The 26,017-nt window shown below is 38.9% G+C and overlaps 1 protein-coding gene across 1 annotated transcript in view; it reads right to left on the reverse strand.

The window, feature by feature from the left end:
• The window catches only part of RALGAPA2 (Ral GTPase activating protein catalytic subunit alpha 2), a 117,132-nt gene that overhangs the window by 39,182 nt on the left and 51,933 nt on the right, over positions 1-26,017 (reverse strand). The window contains exons 25-36 of the mRNA XM_088530355.1: positions 14,468-14,596; positions 11,755-11,883; positions 10,487-10,545; positions 9,721-9,829; positions 9,149-9,259; positions 8,727-8,795; positions 8,419-8,556; positions 7,706-7,889; positions 4,622-5,393; positions 4,076-4,147; positions 2,976-3,099; positions 698-853 (exon numbers count right to left, since the gene is read on the reverse strand). Of these exons, the coding sequence (XP_088386481.1) occupies positions 698-853; positions 2,976-3,099; positions 4,076-4,147; positions 4,622-5,393; positions 7,706-7,889; positions 8,419-8,556; positions 8,727-8,795; positions 9,149-9,259; positions 9,721-9,829; positions 10,487-10,545; positions 11,755-11,883; positions 14,468-14,596 (2,052 nt within the window). The remainder of the gene's footprint in view (positions 1-697; positions 854-2,975; positions 3,100-4,075; positions 4,148-4,621; positions 5,394-7,705; positions 7,890-8,418; positions 8,557-8,726; positions 8,796-9,148; positions 9,260-9,720; positions 9,830-10,486; positions 10,546-11,754; positions 11,884-14,467; positions 14,597-26,017) is intronic.

Here is a 26,017-nt window from a genome sequence, read left to right on the forward strand (position 1 = left end):
GAGCACAACTGTATCACATAGCAGACTGGATGGCTGTGGTAGCATTATTCATGCATATTAACAACACACACAGGACAAGTTGCCAATCCTAATTAAAAAGGCAAGGATTTGGTATGCACCTAAAATCTTCTTTGACTGTAAAACAGTGGCTGGCAAGCACCATAATCTCTTATTAGGGAACACAAGAGATTAAGTAGAGCAACCAACATTTTGGGCTGGGCTCTAACCATCTTTGAAGCAGGCTCTGTTTTTCAGAATTGTGACTAACTGGATAAGAGTTTTAAATATCAGCTGGCTGCTTTGTGGTACTATGCTTGTCACTTCTCTTTCACTTCCTTTTTTTTCTCTTATCCTCTGGACAATTCGTCTGCAAGGTTTTATCATGCTGCCTTTGCTTTTTTGTTTTTGTTGTACCAAACTACAACAGTTTTGGCAGGCAGACAACATACAAATGAAATTATTGCTAATATTATTACTAATGATGGTATTTGAGGCTACCATGGAAATGTTAATTGTATTCTAGAATCCAGAATTTAGATGCCAATTAATTCAGATAATCTAGCAGCAGAGCTCCATGTGCTACTAAGCTAAGATGACCTGTTAGGACCATTTGGTACATTCTGTTTTCAGTTTAAGCTTTAATCTAAGCATGTGAAGGCAACATAAATTACTTACAAATACACAGCAAGTCATTTACCTTTTTGGTCAGTGAATCATCTGAATCTGATGGCATTCTTGTAGACACATGAAAAATGATTTCCACAGTAGAGGTAGCATAGTAGGGTGCTGTTTGTCCTGTGCTGCCATTACGTTGCAGGCCGCCCATAAAGCCACCGTGTGTTGAAAGATCAACCTAATGGATTAAAGGGTCTAATTAAAAGAAATTATTTACGCATTTATTTATGCATCAAGGCTTTAATTGTGAAGTTACCACTGCAGAATTCTGTAATCCTCTCAGAGAAATCTTCCTATATACAGTTTTTGTGATCTCTACATAAGAAGAAATATATGGAGAAAATATAAACAAAAACAGCAGAAGAAAATGAAAATTTATAGAGAAAGAAAAAAAACACATGGAAGGAATCATTCTAAAATATTATTGAGAAGAAATGCCTCTCTGAAGAACCTGTGTCCAAAAGTTCCTCTGTTTTCCCAACTATCTCAGCGTAACTTGAGATACAAACTCTCTCTGAAAACCTGCTTCACTTATATCCATAGATACAGCAAATGAAACAGAGTGACCATGTATTTTCAAAAAAGCAAATGCCCACATCTCAACAATGCAAAGAAAAGAAACTGTCCTGTCCTCTGCACACGTTTTGCAGTTGGGTTTGTAGTTTGACCACACGAAGAGGTAAGAGCATTCAGTACAGCAGCTGAGTATTTGCCTTTTACAGCTTCTAGCAATCCAGAAAGCAGAAACATCAACCGTAGCATCCTCAAGCATCAGCACAGGAAGGATATGCAACAGTACTGGTAAATTCTATTAGAGGGGACTGGATTTTGTGCATGCCAAGCTAGTGACAGCAAACAAGTGAATGAGGAACACCGCAGTGCCTATCTTCCTGCATATCTTTCCTGTCTGGCAGGTGCCTGAGGCTTGCGTAAGATGGTACTGGAAAGTATTTCCAACAAGTGACAGGCACTTAAAAAAAAACAAAAAGAAAATAAAACAAAAAATCTCCATCAAAAAACAACTTGCCTAATTTAACTACTTCTCACCACTTGGCTACTGCTTGATGAACAAATGGTCTAACTGCCTTCTATACAGGGGATTTTTAAAACCTGACTCACATTTTCTTCCTCACGCCGAAGATGCACAGTCTCCACTACTCAAAGGAATAGAAAAATGGAAGAATTCCTTCTTCGGTCAGTCTGGCAAAGACTCAAGACCTTTGCCAGGGGACAACTTGGTCATCACAGCAGTCTGATGAAAAGCTCAACAAAAACCCTCAAACTTTCTTCTTCTCTTGAAGACCAATGTTGGCTAGGAAAAAAACTGACCAAAAGGCAAAGGATCTTAAAGACTTAAGGAGAAAAAGTATGAAGCATGTAAAATCAGCAAAGGCTTCAGGGATATCAAGATGGGAAAAGAAGAAAAAGAGGAATCTTCACTTCTTTAAAATCCTATAGTACTGGGACATCAGTCAAAAGAGCTGATTACAATTTTTCTCTTTCCACAGAAGAAAAGGTAAATTACTCTTGATTTTTCAAGTTTCTACTCCAGAATTGCCTATGTCTGTGACCACAATCATCTCATTTTCCACTACTGTCCTCCGCTGTAGGTGACTGTTTAAAAAGGAACCCAAACCAACTCCCTGACTTCTTCTGAAGGTCATCCTGGAAAACCAGCACCAAGGCTATCAGGCAGGTAGGAACATTCTGGCCAAAACAAGCAGGAAGGTGCTGCTTCGTAGCTGGGATGAGTGCCACTGGTCACAGTGTGTCACATCAACTGAAATTTTGCCTTCCCTTTTCTAAAAGAAATCTTAGACAACCTACCATGTACTTACAGGAACCAGGTGAAAAGTTGCAAAGTTTTGCTACCTGCCGATTTTAACACCCTCTATATACAGTAATTGATTTAGTAATAATCCAAAATTCTCTGGTTCGTTTCTCATGTTATGAAAAACAAAAATGCTGTTTCTTAGCTAAAACACAGAAATCCTAATGGATTCCTCTAATGGCACACAGGTAAATTAAACTTGCTTTAAAGAGGCTTTCAGCTTCCTTATATGCAATTTCCTAAAATATCTCACTGAATTTACAGAATTCTGCTAAATAAAGTGGTCTTCAGAATGGTACTACAAAATATTAATTAGTATGTATTAAAATTTATGTTTTATTTGAAAATAGAAAATATAGGTAGTTACAGATGCAATGTTTTCTAGGTACCTCCATTACCTGACTTTTCTCGATTTTCATAGGTTTTCAAATTAATATATTGAAGTTTGCCTAGATCTATGACCCATTACCTCCCAGCCCAGTCCAGCAACGAAGTCCTCGTAGGCCTGGCTTCCCCTGGCATTGGACAGGATGGAGCACTTGTCTTCCTGCCCTTCTGCAATGTAAAACACTGCAATCTTGTGAGTCTCGCGGCTGAAATCGGATATAACGGGAAATGAAAATTAACAAGTAGTTTTAGCTCCAATTTTTTTTAAATCATCTGCACTTGGAAGAATATGAGCAAGGAACTGTGTTTTGCTCTAGGTATCAGCTTCTTTTAGGAATGCAAATACACAGTTCAACTCCAGGCACAGAAATAGAGTTTTCACCACTTTTCCCCCATCATGATCACACTTCAGAGGCACCACAGCTCAGGGAGCTGAACATCCTGGTATTCCTAGGAATCAGCACAGGAATTGATTACCCAGTTCCAGTTACAAGATTAATCACCTACATCTGTGCAAGCGCACTGAAGACAATAAGATGGCACAGGTGTTAATGAGAGCATAATTTGACCTACAGAATTTTAATTACGGGGTGATGATATAAAAGAAAAAAATAATTTATTGACTTTGAGCACTTAGGTTGAGTTTCACAAGGCTTATAGTTGGCTTGTTTGAATAAAAACTGAGAGAATTTGATATGAAGATTGTTGGGGTATAAGAAAAACAGGTCTTCGCAATGCTGCAGACAGTTTTCAAGTAGCTATATGCTAAGAAATAAAAAATAAAATACAATATTCAGAACTCTATTTTGCCACCAGCCAGCTGCAAAGAAATGGATTTGAAATTGTTCTTTAAAATGTTGCTCTTGGCACAGGGACCAATTTAAAGAAAATATTCATTTATTTGAATCTAGACAAGGTAATCAACATTTCTTCCCTCCCCTCTCAACTACAGACACAAGGAGGAAAGACGTTGTTGTGTATTATTTCTGTTACTATTTTGAATTTTGTATACAGTGCAAACAAATGTAGTTCCAGAACTGTTTAGAAGCAAACAGCCATTTGCATAGAAATATTTGTACTGCTGTCACATGTAATTTCTATTAAGTTTGGTTTGGTGATGAACTAGTCCCTTCTTTGGAAAAGCTGACCTTACCAATAGCATGCTTAGAAAACATTGCCTACCACTGACGGGAATCCAGATTTTTCAGTTCTCTTAGTAATTTTGAATTTTTCTTCAGAAGATGGAAACTCTTTCTATTAAAAAAAAAAAAAAAAAAAAGATAAAGGTCAATGCACCACAGTATATGGTACCTTAATGCCCAAATACTTCAGGAGGAAATTATAAATGCAAATGTAAAATTCTACTTTTATTATAAATATTCTGCAAATATACTAATTACTGAAACAGCTACTGTTAAGGGTCAAAACTATGTTCTTTCTGACTACTAAGCAGCCACATAACTCTTGTTTAAGTGTGTTTGTTGAGAGGAGTGAGTCAAAGCAAGAGAAGTTTTGTAGCTTCCTCTGAAAATAAGCAGATTCAGGATATTGTAGACCCATGAATACTTCATGGAGAATTTCAGACTAACAAGCCTTTCCTGGATAATTGTAAGTCACAAGAGCAGCGACCCAACAGGATGGAAAAAACATCCTGCTCCTCCCCGCCACCCCTAAAGTCAGAGGTAGCAACCGTACTGTGAATGGCCCTTCAGAAACATCCGTTCTTACCTTCTATCCCAGGAATTCATTCCCAAGTCATTTAGCAACAACCTACAAAAATAAAATGATGCTTGGGGTCGAGCAGGGCAGGGTTCTTCTTGATGGGCTACCTTTATACCAAAGGCAGAACTGCATTTAAATATATGTTCTTTTTCCTGGGCACTCTGCCTCATGAGAGCTTCAATGATTTCATTTTCTTGATCGCAGCTCATGCCAAACGGTGCTGGCGACGGCTCATTGAGCTTTCCCTGGGGATGCAAGAGGCACTCGGGACTAGAGCTACCAATCTTTTCCAGCAATGTGTCAAGAGCATCTTCTCCTTCCTCTACTTGAGAAAGATCTTCCAGCGAATTAGACTGGTGCTCAGGATGGCCTGCAATCACAAATGAGTTTGTTCCACTTTGCCGTGGAAGACAGCCCTCCAAAGGGCCATATAATATCCTGCCATCCCATGAGTATTTCCCTGAGATATCTCTGACAATTACTCTTACATCTGAGGGGGCTACTGATGCCTCAGTATCTACTTTGTTTTCTGCAGGAATCTGAAGGTAAGATAGAAGAGTACTGTCATTAAATACAAATAATTGCAGGTTTGGACTTCTGAAGACTTCCGGAGACAGCTCAGAAGACTCCACATACGAGTTGTCATGATTCTCACTGAGAAGACTGTGAAGAATTGCAGGACCTCCACTGAGGGGATAGTGGCTTAGGTGGTTCACAAGATGTGTCATAACCATCCGTGCAGTTAGAGGTATCAGTTCGAGGCTTCTTCTTCTTTTCTCTAAGACAATCAATAAAAAGATAGTAACCAAACAGAAGCAACAGGAAGTAAAAAAAGCATCTGCAAATTTCTGTTGCATTTTAGAAGCTTGCCTCAATTTCCTTTCAAAGCATCCCTCTTCAAGAAACAATTTACGACAACTTTCCAATACATCTTTTACCTTTCACACACTTTTATTTTGCCATATGCCCTTTGCAATTTAGCTTACAGTGACATCCAGGTATGCAGAAACAGCTCCTGGCCCCGACTGCTTTGTTCCTTACTGCCTAGCACTAAACATCCTTGTGCAAGATGCCTCCTTCCCTTGCCCAGCTCTCCAAGACTTTACATAAATGCCTGTAAAATCACAACCAGGTTTGTGAGAACAGCTGGCTTTTGAAAACATGCTTCACACCCTATAACAAAAGAAAATCTCCAAATCCTGTCTAGTGACTTTTAAGAAGCATCACCAAACTTAGAAACCACTGAACATCTACACACATGCAGCTTTGTTCTGTGGGTGGTGTTTCTGAATAATGGGGTACTAATTTTGTGAGGTAACGGGTTCAGATAATTTTTCTATTTTTTTCTTGCTCCTTTAATGCAATATAAAAAAAGGATACAGTATTATTTACAGTTCTGTATATAGAACTGTAAATAATAGAACTGACAACATCTAGCCTGTTGTCACTAGTTTCATTTGTCACCTTATATTGTTTCTTACATACACTATTTCTACAGACATAACTATAGCAAAGAAAGCAAAAGATGGAAGGGTGTAAGAACAAGTTGCCTTTAACAGCCATGGTTAAATTAATTCTAACAGGTAGAAAGAGGCTTTCTGGATCCCAAGACGTTCCCTTCACATCAAAGACAAATGTATTAATTACTTTCATAAACTGTTCTCCCAACTACATTTTGCCTCCACTTCTCCTCCTGGAACGTTATACTGCTTTTCTGTATCTCCATATATAAAATGTACACACTTGTAATTGCCAGTCTGCATGCAGATACAGCATGCACCCATTCAGTTTACACTTTCTTGCTCTTTCCTTGCTATTTATACCTTTTAACATGCTTTCTAAATAGCAGGTATATCCCTTTTCAGGTTTCATTTTGCTAGGACCAAAAAGGCGAATGTTTTTAAGTCTCCTCTCATAAAAAGATTATGCTTTTCCTGAATTCTCTAGCAGTGTGCTTCTGTGCCTGCTCCAGTTTGAATTAATCTTTCTTGAAAACAAGCAAAATGAAGACTTTGTAGGGCACTAATATATCCAAGATGAGAAACAACCTGTTCTCCCTAAAATGACAAATGTATCTGACACGTACCTTTATCTTCCTGCTTTTCACAAAATGTACCCACTCAACAAGAAATCTGTGTGGAAAAGATCTTAACGTTTCTAATCTTTTTGTTAAAGCTAAAAGTACATGTACAAAAATAAGAAAGCAAGAAGTATGGCTGAATAATGGTGTGGTATCACAGAAAATATTATTTCAAAGCATCACTGCAAGTGCGACATTGCTTGCACATCTTCACAGTGCATGCGTATTTTTGATTCTTTTTTAAAAATATACTTATGTGTACTAATATGTGAAATTATTTAAAATGTATGGAACCCATGATTGTGGTGTTTTGAAGGCTATTTCGAAAAACTGTTCGAAATAAAGATGTGCACTAAGATAAGCTGTATCTGTGCAGGCGTTCTTTTAAGCTGATTTCAAAGTTAAAAACATGATCTAAATTATCTCTTTACTTTGAAACGTAGCAGCAGCAGCTACATCTCTCTCACTTACAGATCTCACTTCACCAACACCTTCTTGGGAGTTTTACTTAAACCAGCCCTGTAGAAACAACAACTGCTTCTGCTCCAAACTGGAAAGCAGTTCACTCTTGCTCTTTGAACTGAGGACAGTTGAGAATAAGCAGTTTTTCCACCTCAATTCAGTACATCAATACTCTGTAGCTCACACAACATCAGAATCTCCTCTAAGTAGTCTTTTTTGTGGCAAATTTCACTTACAAAACACAAAAGATTCATTAGAATCTTGTTTAGCTTATTTTCTCCTAATTTATACAAAAAACCAAGTGTATCAAAAACCATTTAAATCTCCAGGTAACTTACAGGCTTCTCATCTAAACTTGGTATGTCAATTTAGATATCTCAAATCTCTGACCAAGAAAATTTAACTACTTCTTTAACCTCCCACCCCAGTTTTCAAGGCATAATTCTTATTGATGCATGAAGGCCAAGCACATTTTCACTTAGTTTTATTTGCTAGATGCTAAATGTTGGCCTGCCCCTGTCTCCTGCTCTCGGTGTGTGGTTTCTTACCCTCAGCCACAGTGAGGAGGTTGCCCACGTCTGTGGCAGAATGGCACTGGGCCGGCTCAGAATTCCTGACATTCCCCAGCGGCAGGAACGGATCATAATCACTGGATGAGAGATCTGCGAGACTCAGCACATAATGGCTTTGCTGAGTATAGGTACTGGAGCCATTAACACAACAGTGCAAAACCTGGAAGAGCAAAGAGCACAAAACTGAAAAAGTCATGAAGTGTTCATTAGAGCCACAGTCAGTGATGAGTGAGCTGCCATAATTTGAAGCTACCAAGCCAGTATATGCTGCAAATAACATTTACATCTAAATTCAGTATTTTAAAACAAGACTCTCCCTTAGGATGTATTTTGTGCATTAACAGATCAAACTATCTCATTCCACTCCAAACAAGTTAACTATTTCTGCACATTCTTTTCCTGACTTGTTTTGAGCAGATGATCTTCCTCTTTCCACCCTCCTGTGTTACACATCACCTCAAACCGCTTTTCTTCCTTTATAATTTTCTGCACTGATCTTAGCTTCTTATAACAGTAACTATTATATTGCTAACATTTTAAACTCTTAACAACTCTTCTGAGAATCCAATGATCATGACTCTCTATAGCTTCCTAAAAACACTTTTGCTCCTAACAGGACCCAAGAAATGCACATTTTTAAAGATTAGCCTTATACTAAATAATAAATTGCATTCATTTTTCATACTCACTCTGTAAATATAGTCCAGTAAAGGAGCTCTGGAGGTATGTTGGTCTTCAAGAACACCAGCAGACACTGGCTCTAGTAACATTTTCATTGGTAAGGCCATACACCAATCCAATAAGCAAAGTAACAACGAAACTATGAACTAAACAGAAACACGTAATACAGTATTTAGGTAAAATCCATCAAATTCGCTCAAGTCCTAACATGTGAATTTGAAAGTTTAAAATAAGACTTAGGGGAAGAACATTCCATTTAATAACTAGTTCAAACAGCAAAAACAAACAACAGATTTTGTTCTTTTAAGTCACGTACCTTTTTATCTGCTTCCACAGAGGAATACTCAGCACTTGGCAAAAGAAATGCAACAGTGGCCACAAGGATCTACAAGAAAATAAGCAAACAGAATAGCAGAATGATAGTTAACTTCTCTCTCCTTTAAAGACAGAGCACATCCTTCATTTCACCAAGATATGAAAAGCATGACATTCTCTGAAGGGCATCTACCCGGACAAGCAGTATCCAAGTCAACTTCAAGGCATCACAAAAAGTGTTCTGGGAATATACTAGCACAAGTGAGAAAAGCTTATCCGTCCTAGGACTGCAGCAAATAATTCATTTAACAGTAACTGTAGAAGAAACAGCTCCTGTAACTCTGAACTCAGGTTGAACAAAGAATTTAGACAGCTTCTCAAAGAACTTCCATACAAATATTTTAAAGAAACATTAAGACATACTTCAGTGATCTTCCTGGGGAGAGAGCATTCATACTTCTGAAGCTTTTCCCAGTAGGAAACTAGCAGCTGAAGAACATCACAGGCCACCTGAGCTACCAGTTTATTAGAAAACTGAAAGAGAATAAATAGGTGATTAAAAATCAAAAATTATATTCATATATTTACACCTTTAGTTTTTCTATATCCTAAGTTATATTGCAGCCACACAAACTATATAAAATATTGATGGAGCAAAACAGCAAACGACATTATCTGTATATTTTTAACTTGGTCTATTGCAGAGAGAGTTAAATACATAATCACATACTACTTTTTCGAAGATTTTGTATTTTTATATAGTGTGTCTAAGGTGGCACACTGAAGAACCTCATCAGTGAAAAAATATACTGCCTGCCCATTTTGATTTCAAGTTTAAAAAATTACATATATAATTTTACATATAAAAATTACATAACATATACATGTGCACGTACATATATAAACATACGCACACGTGCAGTTGGTGAATATTTCTAGAATTAAACACTTCTTTACATAGCATTTATTAATTACACAGACCATCATAGTAATACCTTGAGTGTCACGCCTATGACATTAATTGCTTCCTTCACTTGAGGATGGTTTGTGCATTGCGTGAGTTCTTCACATATCCAAACTCCAAGGCTACAAATGGCTATGCACCTTGAGAAATAAATATGTCTTTGTTAGAAGCTATGGTCATGGCCCCAGGACACGCCGAAGTCGCTTGGTCTCCACGAGCCCGAGGTTCACTGGTGAGAGGTCTAACACTGCGAGGGGAGCCCCGTTGACGCGTCTGGTGACTGTCTGTGGGGCCTCCAGCAGAGCAGGGGGTTCTGCTCAGTGTCCCGACACCACAGAGACCCTCTGCACACCTGCTGGCTCTTCATCCCTTAAATAGCAGCCCAAAGTGGAAGCAGTTAAAAGTATGAACATTTCTGAAGGTCTAAAATGCAATCCGATTAACGTATCTTCTTGAAGACGGGCAGGATACAGGTAAGAGCACTTTAATGATATATGTAAAAAATACCCAGTCTTTATATTTGCCTTATGTTAGTGAGATTATGTACTGGCCATTCAAGTTAACTCTTAAAAGAAATGCATTTGAAAGATTTGCACCTCCCCAACAAAGCCCCATGTAAAATTTGTACTTTCTTAATTAAATATATGGCAAAGAATATTATAACAAGGATTTGATTTCATGTAAAGGACATGTAAAGGATTCCAGAAAGAAAAAGCGAAACTTTTGCTTTATTTAATCTTTTTTTTTTTCCTGCCATTTTAGCACTCCTAATCGGTTTCTTTTACTCAATATTTTACCTTGCAGCTTCACTTGGCTCCTCAGTAGCATTCTTCAATAAAATATTTATGAGGTAACCCTAAAATAATAAAATCAATTAGAATAAGCACTTTTTCATACTTCTTATTTATAGTTGATTAAGTTTGACAAGATCACAAGTTAGAGAGACATTTCCCTAAGTATTTTTACTACATATCAATTTTGCATTGTCAAAGGAGCACAATTTGCTGAGTACACTAAGCTACACTAAAGTACACTACTGTTTATGGATAAATAGTTGAGCTAAAATCACACACGAGAATCAAGATTGAAACCAATTATTTTGCAGAGCTGCTATATATTTATTAACTGCATATTCCGCATTTGATAATTCAACATATGATAATTGAACAGGTGGTGTTTAAGTTTTAAGCAAGTCACATTTGACAAATTCAGTCTGCATTCTGGTCCAGAGAAAACACTGGTTCTAAACCTAGATTTTTTTCCCTGGGGCTTGAGTTGTACTTGGTTAAGAAAGCAAAAGGTGGAATAGACAAGGTTAAATACTCAGCATTCCCTTCCCTTCTCTTCTCGGGATTCCTCAACAGCTGGGGCTGATTTTGGGCCAGCATTGAAAAAAATGAGTTACTGTACTAAAGGGCAACCAACATTGGTGCTAGGCCACTGCTAGGACAGGTTTGGACTACAGGCAACATTCTAGGTGCCTTTTATTGGGCTTCACACTGGGAGGATGGGAGAGAGTTTTGTTATTCCCCTCCAGGACTCTTACTGTGAATTATTAAATTACAAAGGTTTAATTCCAGTTGTGCAATCAAGACCGCAGGGTGCCCCAGTAAATACATTCTCCCAGATTTCTTATAATATTAATAAGGCAAAAAAAAATCTCCCTTTATGCACAAATTGCATCTCTTTAGGACAAGTCAATCACTATTACGCACAGATACAGCGAGTAGACCCTTTAAATAATAGCACCAACAACACTTAATGAATTGAACTGACAGGCATCTGGCTGAAAAACATAGCATTTGATCATAGCCAGTTCACTCTCCTTGAAAATAAAATGTAATTTGCACTATTTAAGCTTTGTTAATTTTATGGTTATTTTAAGCAAAGCAACGCTTATCAAATAAGAACATATATTGTGAGTTTTTTTTTTTTTTTTAAGAAAAAGTGGGGTTTTTTTTTTAAAGGGGTTTATTTTTAAGAAAAAGTGTACAGTAAAAAGAAATGGATTTAATTGTAAAAATACTTGGCTACATAAAGATTTACAAATGAAATGTGACTTCACTTTTACATCTGCAGTTCCTGTGACGATCTCGACGGCTTCTGAAATGGGCTGCAGTAGCGGCGTTCCTTGGTAGATATTTGGAAAGCAAACAAGAGAACCAAGGATGGTGTGAGCTTCTGAACGAGGGGCCTATGAAAGGAAGAGGATGACAACACAATTTTAGCTTCATGAAGTTATCCAAATAACATCTTAAGTTGTGAGCTAGTAGATACTACCTACTTCTTGCCTTTCTTCTTCCCTTTAAAACTGCAGTGAAAGAAACAGTACAGTGACTTGTAAACACTTATTTTCTCCATGCTTTTTGTTGCAGGGCTATTGTAGTGTTTTTCTGCCTATGAACCTTATGCAAAGCTCTTTCTGTACCAAGCAGATACTACCTATGCGTTTCAGTGCAATTACCCTGTTTCCTGATGTCTACACTACCTTTTTCACTTCTCTTATTTCCACAGAGATATTTTTGGGAGCCCCTGGTCTGGCATGAGTGTAAGAAAGGGAGCAATTCCTGTAGTCCCACAGCCTACCCCATACACCATGATGGGATGGGATGCACAACACCTCCCTGTGTGGGGGGTTTCCTTGGAAAGAAAGAAACCCTGCTGGTGGAAAAGCAGGGAAGCTACAGGGCGTTCAAAGAGGTCCCCAATACTGGTGATTCGATGGCTAATCTGAGCTGAAACACTTATAAGTATGTCAGATACTTACCAAAATCAGCTTTATTTGCTGAGCTGAAAAAGGCTTTTACTTTTTCCTCAATTTACTAATTTCTATTACAGAAAGGCCTCAGGCCTGCTCTTGAACATAGCGGCCAAAGAGACGCCAAAATACTAGCTACATAGATGAAATGTGCTGCTTACAGGGCTTTTTCTTTTGTAACTGCAATGAGCATAAACACGTGCTATATACACTGCAGAGTATTCTACTATTAGCTATAAACCACAAGCAGCTAGAAAATGTAAAGGTACAGAATTGACCCTCTCTAAGCAGAGTCCAAGATGAAAGCGCCAAAAAGCCTTAATGTTGTTTTTTTGATAATTAGCCTTATTTCATGCATCCGTGGGTTGATTTAGGGATATAAGATAGAATTAAAGCTTTCTGTATAGAAATCTTTGTTTGAAAAGTAGGTGTACATCTACAGGACACACAAAAATTTAAAATAAATATATAGAACTCTACTTATATTCCCATACTAAATGACCAAACAGATTAAGAATAGTTATCTCAAAAATATTTTTAAATTACATATGAAAAGCCTGTAATACACATTCTTGTCAAATTCTGAAATTTGTTTTACTAAATACTTACCTTTACACAGTTATATATCTTATTAAGAATGCACTGTTATAGAGGTTTGTATTTTGAGACCCACCTCTAAAGGGATACATTTCTGTAAGGTCTATGTCCTAGATGCATTCACCTGCTTGTATGCAGTGTTATCACAACAGTAACGTCTTCTTTATCGCCGACTGACACGGTTTGTCATTACAAACCTTTTCTTTCCTACCTATTCCCTCCTCTTCAGTTCTCCCACACCATCCCCTCTACCAGCAAATCAGGTTTAAAAATTCAGCTTTTCTCACACATGCATATAGCTGACCACGTCACTCTTCCTAATTGCTTCACTGCAAACCTGCAGCAGGAAATTCAAACACTTTTCATACAATGGCATAAATGCTCCCTTCTTGCTTCCCAAAGTCTATTTTCTGCTTTTCAACTTTTCTCAAAACACTTTTTTACTTCATAAATCTCCTATACCTAGAACTGCACTAGAATTAACTATGCACATAATAAAAACACGTAGGGAGATTCCCATTTCAATAAATCTGTCAAAAGCTATAGGGCAAAGAGCTATAAATGCAATTACTGCTACATGACTTTCCATAACGCTGAAAATTAGCACACGGTACACAAGTTCTATACTTGTGGGAGGAAGAGAGGCTTTTTAAAAAGACTTTCTATGGAAAATTAAATTTTCACTTCTTATTAGCACTTCAAGATTTGGATCGGTAATTTACTGGCTGAGAACACTTTTTTAAACAGATTTCAGAAAATTAATGGTTGCAAATTCCTTGAGGGACAATGAAAAAGTGTAACTAGAGTCACCGTTTCAATCCTGCTGAAATAGGAAGATCTCTGCGAGCCCATGCAGGATCATTAGCTGCCAATCCAGGAACGACTCTAGGAACACAAGGCCAGGATATACAGGAAGCGCTCTCCTGAACTGCAATTTCATATAGAGAAAAGGTCTCCTGCTTTTTATTTTTTCCAGGATCTTCACACTGATTTTGCTATCCATTGTTAATTTGGTATTTTACTGTTCCTTCATCAATTTAATGGATTTATAAATACATTTCTAGGAGTGCTGATACTTGGTAAGAAAGCCTGGACTGCTAAAACCCTCCATATTTTCAATATCTGCTTACTGAAAAATGGTAATGAGATTCTGAAACGCAAGTCGTGCTTTTGGTGTGCAAACGCAGCGCGCTGTTAGCGAGGATACCATTTCTTGCACTTGGGCCTTTTGATGAAACACCTTTGCAATCCTAGCCCGTCACCTTATCTACAGTTTCACACATCAGCTGCCACGGTGGCTGCCCCGAGAGCCCGGCTTCACGTTGCACTAATGAGCACACACCTGTTGGAGTGTGGAAATCCGAGGCCCGGGAGCAGCCGCGCGCGCCCGGGGAGCGGGGACGCCCGGCACGGCCGCACTCACCTGCGGCGCGTCCGCCCCGAGCACTCTGGCCGCGGCCGTGATGAAGTCTCCCATCAGCATCGTAAAGCCGGGCAAGCCCAGGAAGAAAAATGCAGGCGAGCAATGCTTTATGACAGTGTTTAGGATGTCCTGAAGGAGAGAGAGAGAAATCACCTCTTTAGAAAGAGCCAACGAACAAGCAACCCCCAAAAGACACGCTCTTCTCGTGAAGATTTGGCCTTGTAATTTGCTGGCTCCATACTCAAAGTGATAGGCAGCATTTCATAGAGTCACACAGCTTTCTGTATAATTTATTATCCTATAACAACTACTACTTCACTCTGCAGATGCATCCAGTAAGAAAAGTGTTTCCTTGCTAAATAAGATTTCTTTTTCTAAAATTGTTTTATAATTTGAATGTTTTAAGATGAAGTTCTACACCTTCTGAAAATTAGGCATTACCTAAAAACAGATTATTCAAAATTTTGTAGCCATAAAAATAATTGTCCGCTTTTCCCTGAGGGAATTCAAGACAATACCGCCCTGCAACAGGTTGCTCACTGCTGCTATTTTGCTCCAGCATACATGGATTTTTTTCTAGCTTATTTGAGAAATACATGGATGTCAAATGCAAAAAGTGATTACACACGGCACAGGAACAGAGAAACCTATGCTACCTGGATTGATTATTATGTAACCCTCTTCTAAATAACAAATACAGATAAGCCTTAGGGGCAAAAGATGTTTATTCACTCTTTAAAGAACATGCTTTTTTTAAAGGAGAAGCAATATACCTGTAAGAATAACTACTAATCCCATCTTTGCTCTCCTAATTGCTCTGATACACATCATGAGAGATGGGTATTTCAACTTGAACATCTTCTGTCCTTCAGTTCCTCACAGCGTCTTCAGAGCAGCATAAAGCTTCTGGATGAGTTGAGATTTCCCATCTACATGGTTGCATTAGGTTGAAAGTTCAGCATAAAATCCACGTAGCGCTACTCCAATATTACAAAATTATTTCTATATGGAGCTCACACTTATTTGTCTTCTTATTAAAATTTCAAAGGGAAGGAAAACAGCTCCTCCATGTTCATCTATCGTTCTTCTGCTCTTATGTGTTCAAAAAAAAAAAAAAAAAAAAAAAAAAAAAGACTTGCACCAGAATGTGTCTTTATGGTCCATTTCTAGAGAAATCAAATTCACCTTTCTCCCTTTGCAGATATGCTCTAATTATGTTGGTATTTTCTCTAAGCACTGCTAACACCTGGACAAAATCTATTTATTGTTCTATTAAAGGAGATTTACCGCAGTAACACGAAATCTTATGAAATAATAAACAGGGTTATATATTTCAGATATTACCAGATAAATAACATTCAATTTTAACATTGTACCAGATAATGCTTTCGCTTCCCTGTATAAGCTAAAACGCCACTCGAGTTAATGTTTAAACTAGTTTTAATCACTTCCTTTGATACATTTTAAAGTCAATAACAGTCAATGCAAACATTCAAAAAGAGGGAGCAGATGGATGCAGCCGCTCGTAAAGCGGGTGGAAAACTCCAGCGCTGGGTAGAACAAAAGAGGCCCCTTTGCTATAATTAAGCGGCTGATTAACGCGCAGGCTCCCCTGGGCACCGCACACCTGTAATTACCGGCGGGGCCAGGTACGGGGCTGCTCGGTCGTGGCACCGTCGGGCACGGGCTCTGCGGGGAGCAGCAGATGGGAGCACGGGGCTGTTGACACTGGCGACCATGAAGCGGCCGTGGCGGCGCAGGCCGCGCCACAGCGGAGCAGTGTGGGCCCAATGGGCCCGGCCTCCAGCACTTCCCTCCGTCCAGGGCACAGCTAACACTCACTCTCCTTTACAGGCAAAAAACCCGAAAACCTCACCAAAATAAGGACCTGGGAAGCTACCGAATGTCTGCAAGGACTGGATGAACACTTATTTTGGGGGGCTTGTTTTGATGCAAAGCTGTACCTGCACAGGAGCCCAAGTGTAGCCTCCTTCACAGAATTCAAGACAACTGTAGGTACTACTTAATTAAAAACACCGTACACAGCAGTTAGAAAACAGGAGGAAAAAAAAATCATTATACAACCATTATGTTAAACCATTAATACATATGAAATTAGTGTAGCATAAATAACCGTTTTAACATCCAACATAACCTGCAACAAAACTTTTATTCCAAAAACTGTTAGGAATTTGGTTGCACATAATACCCTATTTGCTGTTTAAAAGAAATGCTACTAAATAAATTACATTCTGAAAAAAAGAGGAAAAAGTTTTTTAACACTTATTTTGGAAAGATACTGAAATAACTCTCAATAATCCTTTTCCTTTTTTGTTATGAAGTTTTAAAGATATGAATTTACTACACAGCCCATAAGCTCCAGGGATACCACAGACATGAAGGAAGCTGTTGGGGAAGAGCAGTGTCACAGCCTGTCTCCAGCCTGGCTTTCCAGGAGTTTCCATGCCCATTTTTCACCGAGACCCTCCAGAATCAATTTGTGGGAGCTTTAGTGACCTTAATTAGTCCAGTTCAGAACCTGCTGTTACAGATCCAGAGCAGGCTGGAAAGCAACCACCCCTTTCCAAGGCCTTTCCTGATGAATTTTGGTGCGTTTTCCCCTATTTCTCAGCAAGGCCATGTTGAGGACACCACAACTAACTGAAGCCCAGCTCCGTGGAGCATTTTGGTAGCATTGCAAGTTTATCAAATGCTTCAGGTTTATGCAAAAGGCACCGAGTGAGAACATATGGGCTATCAGCCATCCTGCAAAAATCAGGTAATTCAAACAGAGGCAAGTTGTTTCCTTCCCCTCAAAGCCCTGCTCTATAAATGTAAACTGTGTTCAGCAGCTTACAGTCTAGTAAATGAATCACTTTAATTGAATGCTGTGTACACAGTAACTGGAAAAACACAAGCAATAAGAAAAACATATGGTGATGGCAATAGAAATTGGTTTACTCATTTGGTACAGTGTTGTTCCTTTACTTCTTCCATAATTGACCTTTAGAACGATAAATGTGTAAAATAATTTTGGTTTATTATGGCCCCAAACCTTTCAGCAATTACACAAAATGAAAATTTAAAAGGAAGTGTTCATTCTGGAAGCATTTCTATTGTTTACATAATTGCACAGCTATAATTTAGTGTTCATGTTGTTAAAGAAAAGTGAAAAAAAGAACCATTATGGACTATTTCAATTCCAAATGATGCACCGTAGTGTTAAAAATGGGGAGGAGGGGAGAGTAGGGGGCAATCACAGGCATGTCCAGCTCAAATGGATTAACTCTATCTCAAGTGGATTAACTCTATAAATGGCATAATATTTCAATATAGGATAATCTAGTAAATCCAAATAAGGTCATCAACATCCTTTGAGTAAGTGGAAGAAAAAAAAAATTCATGCAAGTTCATTGAAAGGGCAATTACAAAAATATTCTTTGCCTAATTTCTGTGCAAGCCTTCGCAGATTGCAGGTGTAACCAAATAGCTTGCCATCTGCCTTGATCACGTTTCCAATTGTCCCCTAACAGGAACAACATGGATTTTTCACTTAAAGTTCACTTGCTCTGCACTGAGATCCACAGCATTAAGTGCTAGATTTTAGAAGCCAGAAAAATGATTAATTTAAACATGACTTAAACAGTAAAGCCTTTATTTTCCTTTTTGGGTTTTAAAGGAACAATCACTCTCATTTATTGAATCTAAGTTATCTAAAATGTAAGAATACCTAGGGTAAGAGCTAACTTGCCAAAAATTAAATTCTAATAAAAAATTGAGAAGTACTTCAACACATTGAAAAAGCCCCAGGAATAGTTTGTCAAAGCCAAATCAAAACAAAGGATCTGAATCTGTCATTTAAATCTACTCTCCAAAATAATTAAATTCGCTAAAGTATCTTGTGATTGCATACAACGGGGAGAGGCATTAAAAACCTGGATGACATGTTCAATTTGGAGAACATGAGTAGGGTTGTTTGCAAATGCAAAATTGCTGAATAAATCCCTTGCTGTCAACTGCTGCCTCCATTCTCTCTTTTGAAACTATATTAATAACTCAAAACCCTTCTAGTGCTTGTGCAGCAATGCTCAGATGATGCCTTATTAAAGGACAAGATAAAAAAAATCTATTTGCTTCAGATGATTAAGTTTTTCCCATTTGTAAAGCATGTTCTGTATTTTTGTAACCTAGGAAACCACTGGCACTAAGGACAGATTCCAAATCGCAAGAAATACGTTAAGTTTATGCAACAGGGAAGTATCTGAATGCACATTTGTTACAGATACATTACCAAGAAAATAGTTATTTGGTGGCACTGCTCAAAACATTGAGATGACTCACTCTTTTCTCAAATCTCTTTGGCTGGACCATTTAAAAATATCTGATTTTAAGATATTAACATGACAGTACTGAAATAGCAATAGAGCTTGGGGTTGGCAATTTGCAGGAAAAGAGGTTTTAGCAAAGGGAACATGAGACTGAGAGCACCTGTGAAAAGGGACACCCTGCAGCACTGCAGGATGAGCACTTGCCTGGGCAGGAAGACAGAGTAGCCATCGCAGTAGGCTGAAATGAGCTCTTCAGACTTTTTACTTTATCAAGAAAACTGATTTGACATGTAGATGAAAGTGTTGTTTTGCACATAAGAGCAAAAAAAAAAAAAGTGCAAATGTGGTAAGTCATGTAACCTTGCTAAATGTTTTAAAGACAACAGATAAACAAGAAGTTAAAATATTTCTGATGCAGAGAAACAGAATTGCATATGAAGTAAGAGCACAATTAAAATAAGCAGAGGAAAAGGAGGGAAATAAAAGAAAGCGCCGAAAATGAAGGGTGACAAAACATGTACAGCCTTGCAGGAATGTGTGAACAAGAAACCTGTCGGGGGAGAGTGTAATGCTGCAAAGATGACCGGGGAGATCAGGTGTAAGCAAACTGGCAGAGGGAAGGGATGGAAGTGATCCTCTCTATTTCAAAAAAAAAGTACTTATTTCTATGTGGGCCAGAAGCCCAAAAAGCCTCACGAGGAGGGCTACAAGGGGAGCGTGCCTGGAATACAGCTGAGACGGGCAAAACAGATAAAGTATTTGGGTGGGAGGAAAGCCATTCCAAAGGAACAAGAGTGTTCAAAAATGAGTCTAAATACCAAAATTGTGCCCGAACTCTGAGCTCCTTCAGGTGGCACAAGGAAGGGTCCCCTTTCCTCCTGCTGGACCGGGCAGCTCATGCTTGGCCACCTGCAATTGGGACATACCCCACCAGGGACAAGCAGGGGACGCAGGGCTTGGATGGCACCCAGCATGTGGAGCAGCAGCTGGGCTGTGCTCTGCACTGGAAGTGCAATGCCCTGTAAGACACTTCTTTTTCAAGCGCAACGTGCCCGCAAAGTAGGGATAACACAGGGAAATGCCCTACAGAAAGTGGCATGTGGGGGAAGGTAAGGAAAAAATCATTACCAACAACACAGGACTCTAAGCTTTGTTGCTTACAGCTTAAGCTTTTTTGCACCCTGCTCTGCATCTTGGGGTCAGCTTTTACATCTTCCTATTAAGTTCCTACAAGTACTCTTTTAAAAAATATTTTTATTTATTTTTTATTTCAGAACCTCTAATGAAGGTTAATACAAAGAGATCCTAAAGAGGGCTTCTCCAGAAGTAACTGCACTACAAAAAAGCCCGGGTTATAAATAAGCAATCTCATAAGAAACCTACCACTTGCCACAGTCATTGCTCCTGCATAAGCTTACCATGCAATTAATATAACTTCCTTTCCATAATTAGGGACAGTGTATTTTAAATAAATTAAAAGGTTCACAGACAACCATGCAGAACACATTAGCAGATATAATTAATACCACCATCTTCTTTGGTAAGATATTTCATCTTTAAGCCATTCCTTTTACTATAAAAGGAACCAAACTAAACATTTTTGCTGGTAACTTTTGTCTTCAGCTGTACAGCATTCTGCTGGCTTTTACGGGTCTGCCTGATGAAATATATCCAATCTGTATGTGCTGAAATTCAATCACCGAGGACATCTGCTAGCCTACTGGGATTTTTCCCCCATTTTTCAAGTTACTTTTGCCCTTAACATCATCAAACTTAAAAAGGCATCAGCACAATCTCTTTCTATGAAAGAGACAGATAGCCAGGGAAAATTTCTTGAGTCTGTATTTTTACCATCTTCTGACTACCACATCCTCATCCAAAAAGGCTCTGGCAAGACAGGAAAATTGTGTAGTTCACACATTTCCCAATTTGTTAAAATTAACTACAAAACTCTGCTGGCTCACTTCTCAGGTAAAAAAAAATATATATTTATTTCATTTTTATTTCACCTAAAATCACAGACTCGCTTAGGTGAGAAGGGACCTCCAAAGGTTCAGTCCAATCTTTTCGTCAAAGGCAGCCCAGTGAGGCAGGTTGCTCACAGCTAGACCCACTCATGCTCCCTGCATCTCCAAGGATGGAAATCCCAGAACCTCTTGGCAACCATTTCCAGTAAAGTTTTTTGCCAAATCAAAATTCCCCTCCCTTAACCAGATGGAGCAGTTAGGGCAGAGCTACCAGGAGTTTCTTTCATACACTTTGGAGAGCAGTGAGCACTGGGCAAGAGGTACTACAACAAATTACTCCTAAGACAGCTTTTAGATTGACATTTTTCTTTTAATTCTGGTTCAAGGTGAAGCCCTATACAGCAAGATTCAAAGACAGAGAAACCTTCCAGGATAGACTTAAATTGTACTTGGCTCCTCCTTTCTCAATGTAAGTTTAGAGTCTTCACAGTCAGAACACTCCCCTGAGTTTTAACTCTTGAACTGATGACACAGAGCAAAACCAAGGCAAACAGATGATTAGTGACAAATATTTTGGACAACTTTTTACTTCTGTCAGTAGCTTTTTTTCTTAATTTTTGTCAGTGTTTGCTAAATTCCACTTGCAATAACAGCAATCAGTTCATCTCTCAAAAGAGGCTAAATCAACAGGCAAACAAGTGAGCATCAGAGTAAGATGCTGAGATGAGAAAGCAGTATTATAAGAATGGGTATACAGAGCTCTGGGGAAAATATTTCTGATATTTCTACAAAACCCAGGCACGAGTGTCCTGCCAATGCTTGTACTGAAGAAGCTACTTGGAGGTATAATGCAGCCTGAAAGGATACTCAGTTTCACCCTGATAACCTGAGTGAGAACAACATTCGGGTTAAGCTAATAGTAACACGAAGTCTCACTGACTTCTTGGTATCTTAGCTCAAAGGAAGAAGAGTTTAAAGCCCTCTTGAAAAAATAAATCCTGCAAAACAGGTATTTGGAATATCTTTGCAAGGAGTCATAGCCTTACTGTAGTCAATGGGTTTGTGGGATTTAGAAATATTTCAGAGGAAAAGAAAGGAAGTCTGGTAGCATCATGATTACCAAGCAGAGCTCCTACCCCTCAGTATATAAAACCATGAATAAGCTGGTGAGTAAACATTTAACATGAGTTAGATGTCAATAATCCAAAACCTACTTAATGAAGACAAAATATTTTTATGCTACACAGGAGCACATTAATCACAAGCAACATGAAGCAATTCTGACTATTTGAACTGCTCCAAGCTCTCTCAAGGAACATTTTAAAAATCCTGACACAAGAACATGTGATAACTTTCCTTAAGTCAAACTAGGAACTGCAACAAAACCGGCTTTCCTGAAAAACATTCAAAAGCAAATTCAAAGAAATAACAAAAGAAATGGATGTTCTTGGGAAAGACCGAAGCATTTTTGTTCCTGCTGCTCTTATAGCTCATCAGGTGTCAGAAAAATACTGATTGTTCTGCCTGGTTCTCGGAGACATGCGTGGGCTAGAAGTGCCTTTGAGGGCACTTCAGGGCAGACAGATCTCTGTGATACCAAACGTGAGAAGAATCAACTGAGCAGAAATCGTGAGGCCCTCTCTCCTGCATCCCACCTGAAGGCAGCCTCATGATCTGCCTCCTCGGGCCTCTCAGCAGTTTTGAATGGAAATCATCTGAAAACTATATTTAAAAATCAAATAGAGCCCCAATTCAGTTTGGTTCACCCTGGAGGTGAGGGTGGTGAGACTCAGTGTACAAGCCTGAACTTGAACCAAAAGTGGGAAAGCCTGTCCAGAAAACTGCCCTTTGACTTCAGGGGGACAGGATGAGAGTTGTCATTGTACAAACATTTGCTGAGTGTCTCCTGAGCTTAGACCTTAGAGGAGGTAACCTGGTTACCCCTTCGAAGACCACATGCACATGAACCTGGCAGCAGGACACATGCGATCCAAGAGCCTTTCAGGCCCTAGCAGAGGGAGGGCACTTCAGGTGCTGGTGACGGAGCTCCGGGCACACACGCCGTGCGCTTCGGTCCTTCAACACATCCACACGCACCCTGTTGTCCTCGGGGAAGCAGAGGCCTCGTGCCCTTTGGCCGTTACAGCTGAGGAATTCCATACAAAGCTCATCAGGAGCAATACAACATCCCGCCCAAAGTGCGACAGAGGCCACGAGGGAAGGTGGAGACCCCAAGTCTTGAGACCAGATGGCCCCTAGATGCAGAGGATGCCCCAGATGCAGGTGAAACAGGAGTTACACAACACATCAAGACCCCAACCAGCATAAATATTATCTCTGTCAAGGAAAAGGGTTTCACATGGATGCCATTTTTGGTCAAGCCAAGTTCCAGAAGGAACTTCCAGGATGGAAGTAGGGCCAGGAATCACTGCAGCAAGGCTCTAGCATTGAGAACAACTGCACTTAAAAGCAACTGCTGGTTGCTCAAAGGGCAAAAAGTTCAGACCAACACTGACCTCAGCCTTGCCTAGACTGTGTTGCTTGTCCACCGTGACTCCCATGCACTTGTACACACCTAAAAGCTCTTTTTAGGTCCCTGAGCGTGGACTGGGCCAGTCCTTAACAGGCGAGACAGCAGAAGAGCTCAACTTTAACAGGGGGTTTCTAAACACAACCTAAGAGAGTTCATGAAAGGGAACTTCAACTGATAATTCAAATACAAATGAGTGATATCATCACTTTAATTCTGAAGGTTTCAGGCATTTCTAGCTGAGCTCTCCTTTATAATTTTTTAATATATCAAAATAATGATTTTGATAAAAATGCTCTCCCCATTCATTCTTTCACGACGATTTTTTAAGTGGTTTTATAAAATGGCATGTTTATTACAACTGTAGTGCAGAGACAGATTTAAGCAACTATTTTTAGCTAAGGAGCTGGAGGTAATTCAGCTGTGACTTACTCTCTACTGCCAAGTATACGGCAACTTCGCTCATCTGAGAAGATGATGCAATTGTTGCAGAGAATTATTCACTTCATGCAGAGCTGTTTGCTATTAGACACGTAGATATAGACAAATTAGATGCAGTTCAGTTGCATCACTATCTCCTCTCATCTAAGCTAATTGCTAAATCTTGAACACTGAGTGCCAGGGGAGCTTTTCACAAACTACTCTCTTGCATTGCTCTTTTGTATATCCCAGGAGATAAGAGACAAGTTTGAAATGTTGGGCTGCATTTGCCATGAATACTATTGTATTCATTTCAGACTCATTCAAAATGTATTATTTTATTTTTCTACCAACACCAAAATTTATACAAAGCAGCAAAATGCAGAGGAGTGGGGAAAAAACAGAGAAATTTAAAGTGACAAGTAATGAAAACAGTACATACATTTGAGCAGGAAGGTAGTAATGTCAGAGACACCTATTCTCTGCATCCAGATAGCTGTGTTCATCTAGAAAGGGTCTACTGAAATAAATGCAGTTCCATTTGTGTTTAACTGCTATCTACTGAGACAGTCAAGTTAGTGCTTTATCGAAGTTCTTTATATTAGCGGTGCTATTTTCATTATGATTAATTCCATAACAACAGTTTCCTCATGTAATGTAAGATTTGTGTTTTAAGATTAATGTTTCAAAAGGAAACATCTTCCTTTTCAAGAGAAATTGAAACTAAAATACTGATAATCACACTTGGATTAAAATAGGTTTCTGACTGTAATTTTCATAAATTATGTAGCCACATAAAAACCTGAGCTAAAATAGTCAACGCGATTACCTTGGGTTAATCCATCTTTCCGTTGCTTCTCCCTACAGTGATTTTCCTGTAAGAAAAGCTCCCTCCCATTGCTCTGCTAACATCTGCCTGCCTTAAGAGCAAGACATTTATGCTTGAGCTCAGCAAATAGGAAATCTCACAAAGTAGATCCATATTCCACTGCAAGGAAGGGGCTCCAATTTCCAGCCTCTTTGCGTAAACCGGATCAAATTTCCCCCCACACCTGGGAAGTTTAATCTTGTTAGTGGAAAGGCAACAGACTCCTGAAATATCTTGCCTATGTGATTTATCTCCCTGTGGAAGGGAGATTGCATGCCTGCTCATTAAGGTACCATGGACAGCACAAACAAAAAAAACATAAATAATTAAAAAAATACATCCATGACCCATATTAACAGAGACCAAGGAACGATCCAGGATCTTTTTATGACATTCTCTAATCTGAAATGTTGTCTCACAAGTCCTTTTGCAGACATACTGAAACGCACACACATGTCTTAATAATGACATGACTACTGCCAGTATTAGCTTGGCATAGAAAATTCCTGGCAGACAGAGTCTCCAAAGGGTGACTCCAGTTTAACTGATAAATTTTTTTCCTCCCCCACTAAGGAGATCATTTTACTTCTTGATAGCCTCAAATCAAACCTCATAGCAAGTTTGCTTTGCAGAAAATTCATTCCGTAGTACTACCAGACTTGAAAATTAAAGTTTCTATTGAATGAAATAAAAGTCACTGAATTTTGCGCACCACAGACTTCTCCAGATACAGCTGCCACAAAATTGTGATTTGTTAATCATATGACAAAATCTAGGCAGCAGTAGTTCACTTCTGTCAAAAGAAATTAGTGGTTTTGTCTGCTTTAGTAATAGACTGTTAGGGCTTCTGAAACACAAGGAGTTAGAGAAATTCATTTTAACAGACACAATAGCCCCATTTAACAAGACAAATAACATCTCAAAATGCCACATGGTACCTAGCGGGACACGGTATTTCAGAGCTATTGTTTCGTGCTGCCTGCAAATTCTCTGAGACATCACGAGTGAAGGTTTTTCTCACATTTGGAGAATTTCACAGCAATCTGAGCAAAGAAAAAGTTTATTTCAGTATATAAAAAGTTAAATCCTAGAAACAAGGTTGGGAAGGGGGAGCAGGTGCATTCTGCAGTATTATGAAATGTAAGGATCCATGTTTGGCTGGTGCCCAACCATATACCTTTTTCCCTACCAGGGTCACCAGATAACAGCTTATACCAAAAATCATTAAGAAAAATGAGTATCAGATTTTGCAGTATATTGTATTTGTTGTGTATGACCATCATCTACTGGAAGCTGTGAGAACAGAGTGCTATGCAACGTGTGCTTCACAATGTGCTGTTCTCACAGAGCGGACTCACTTCTGCCTCGTACAAGACACTCCTCCATTTGTGCTTGGAACAGATCTTACCCTCAGCATGTGCAATGTGTAAATAACAA

Source organism: Tinamus guttatus, unplaced genomic scaffold, assembly GCF_059628265.1.
Source record: "Tinamus guttatus ecotype Peru unplaced genomic scaffold, ASM5962826v1 Tinamus_guttatus_pri_ptg000367l, whole genome shotgun sequence".
Lineage (NCBI taxonomy): Eukaryota > Metazoa > Chordata > Aves > Tinamiformes > Tinamidae > Tinamus > Tinamus guttatus.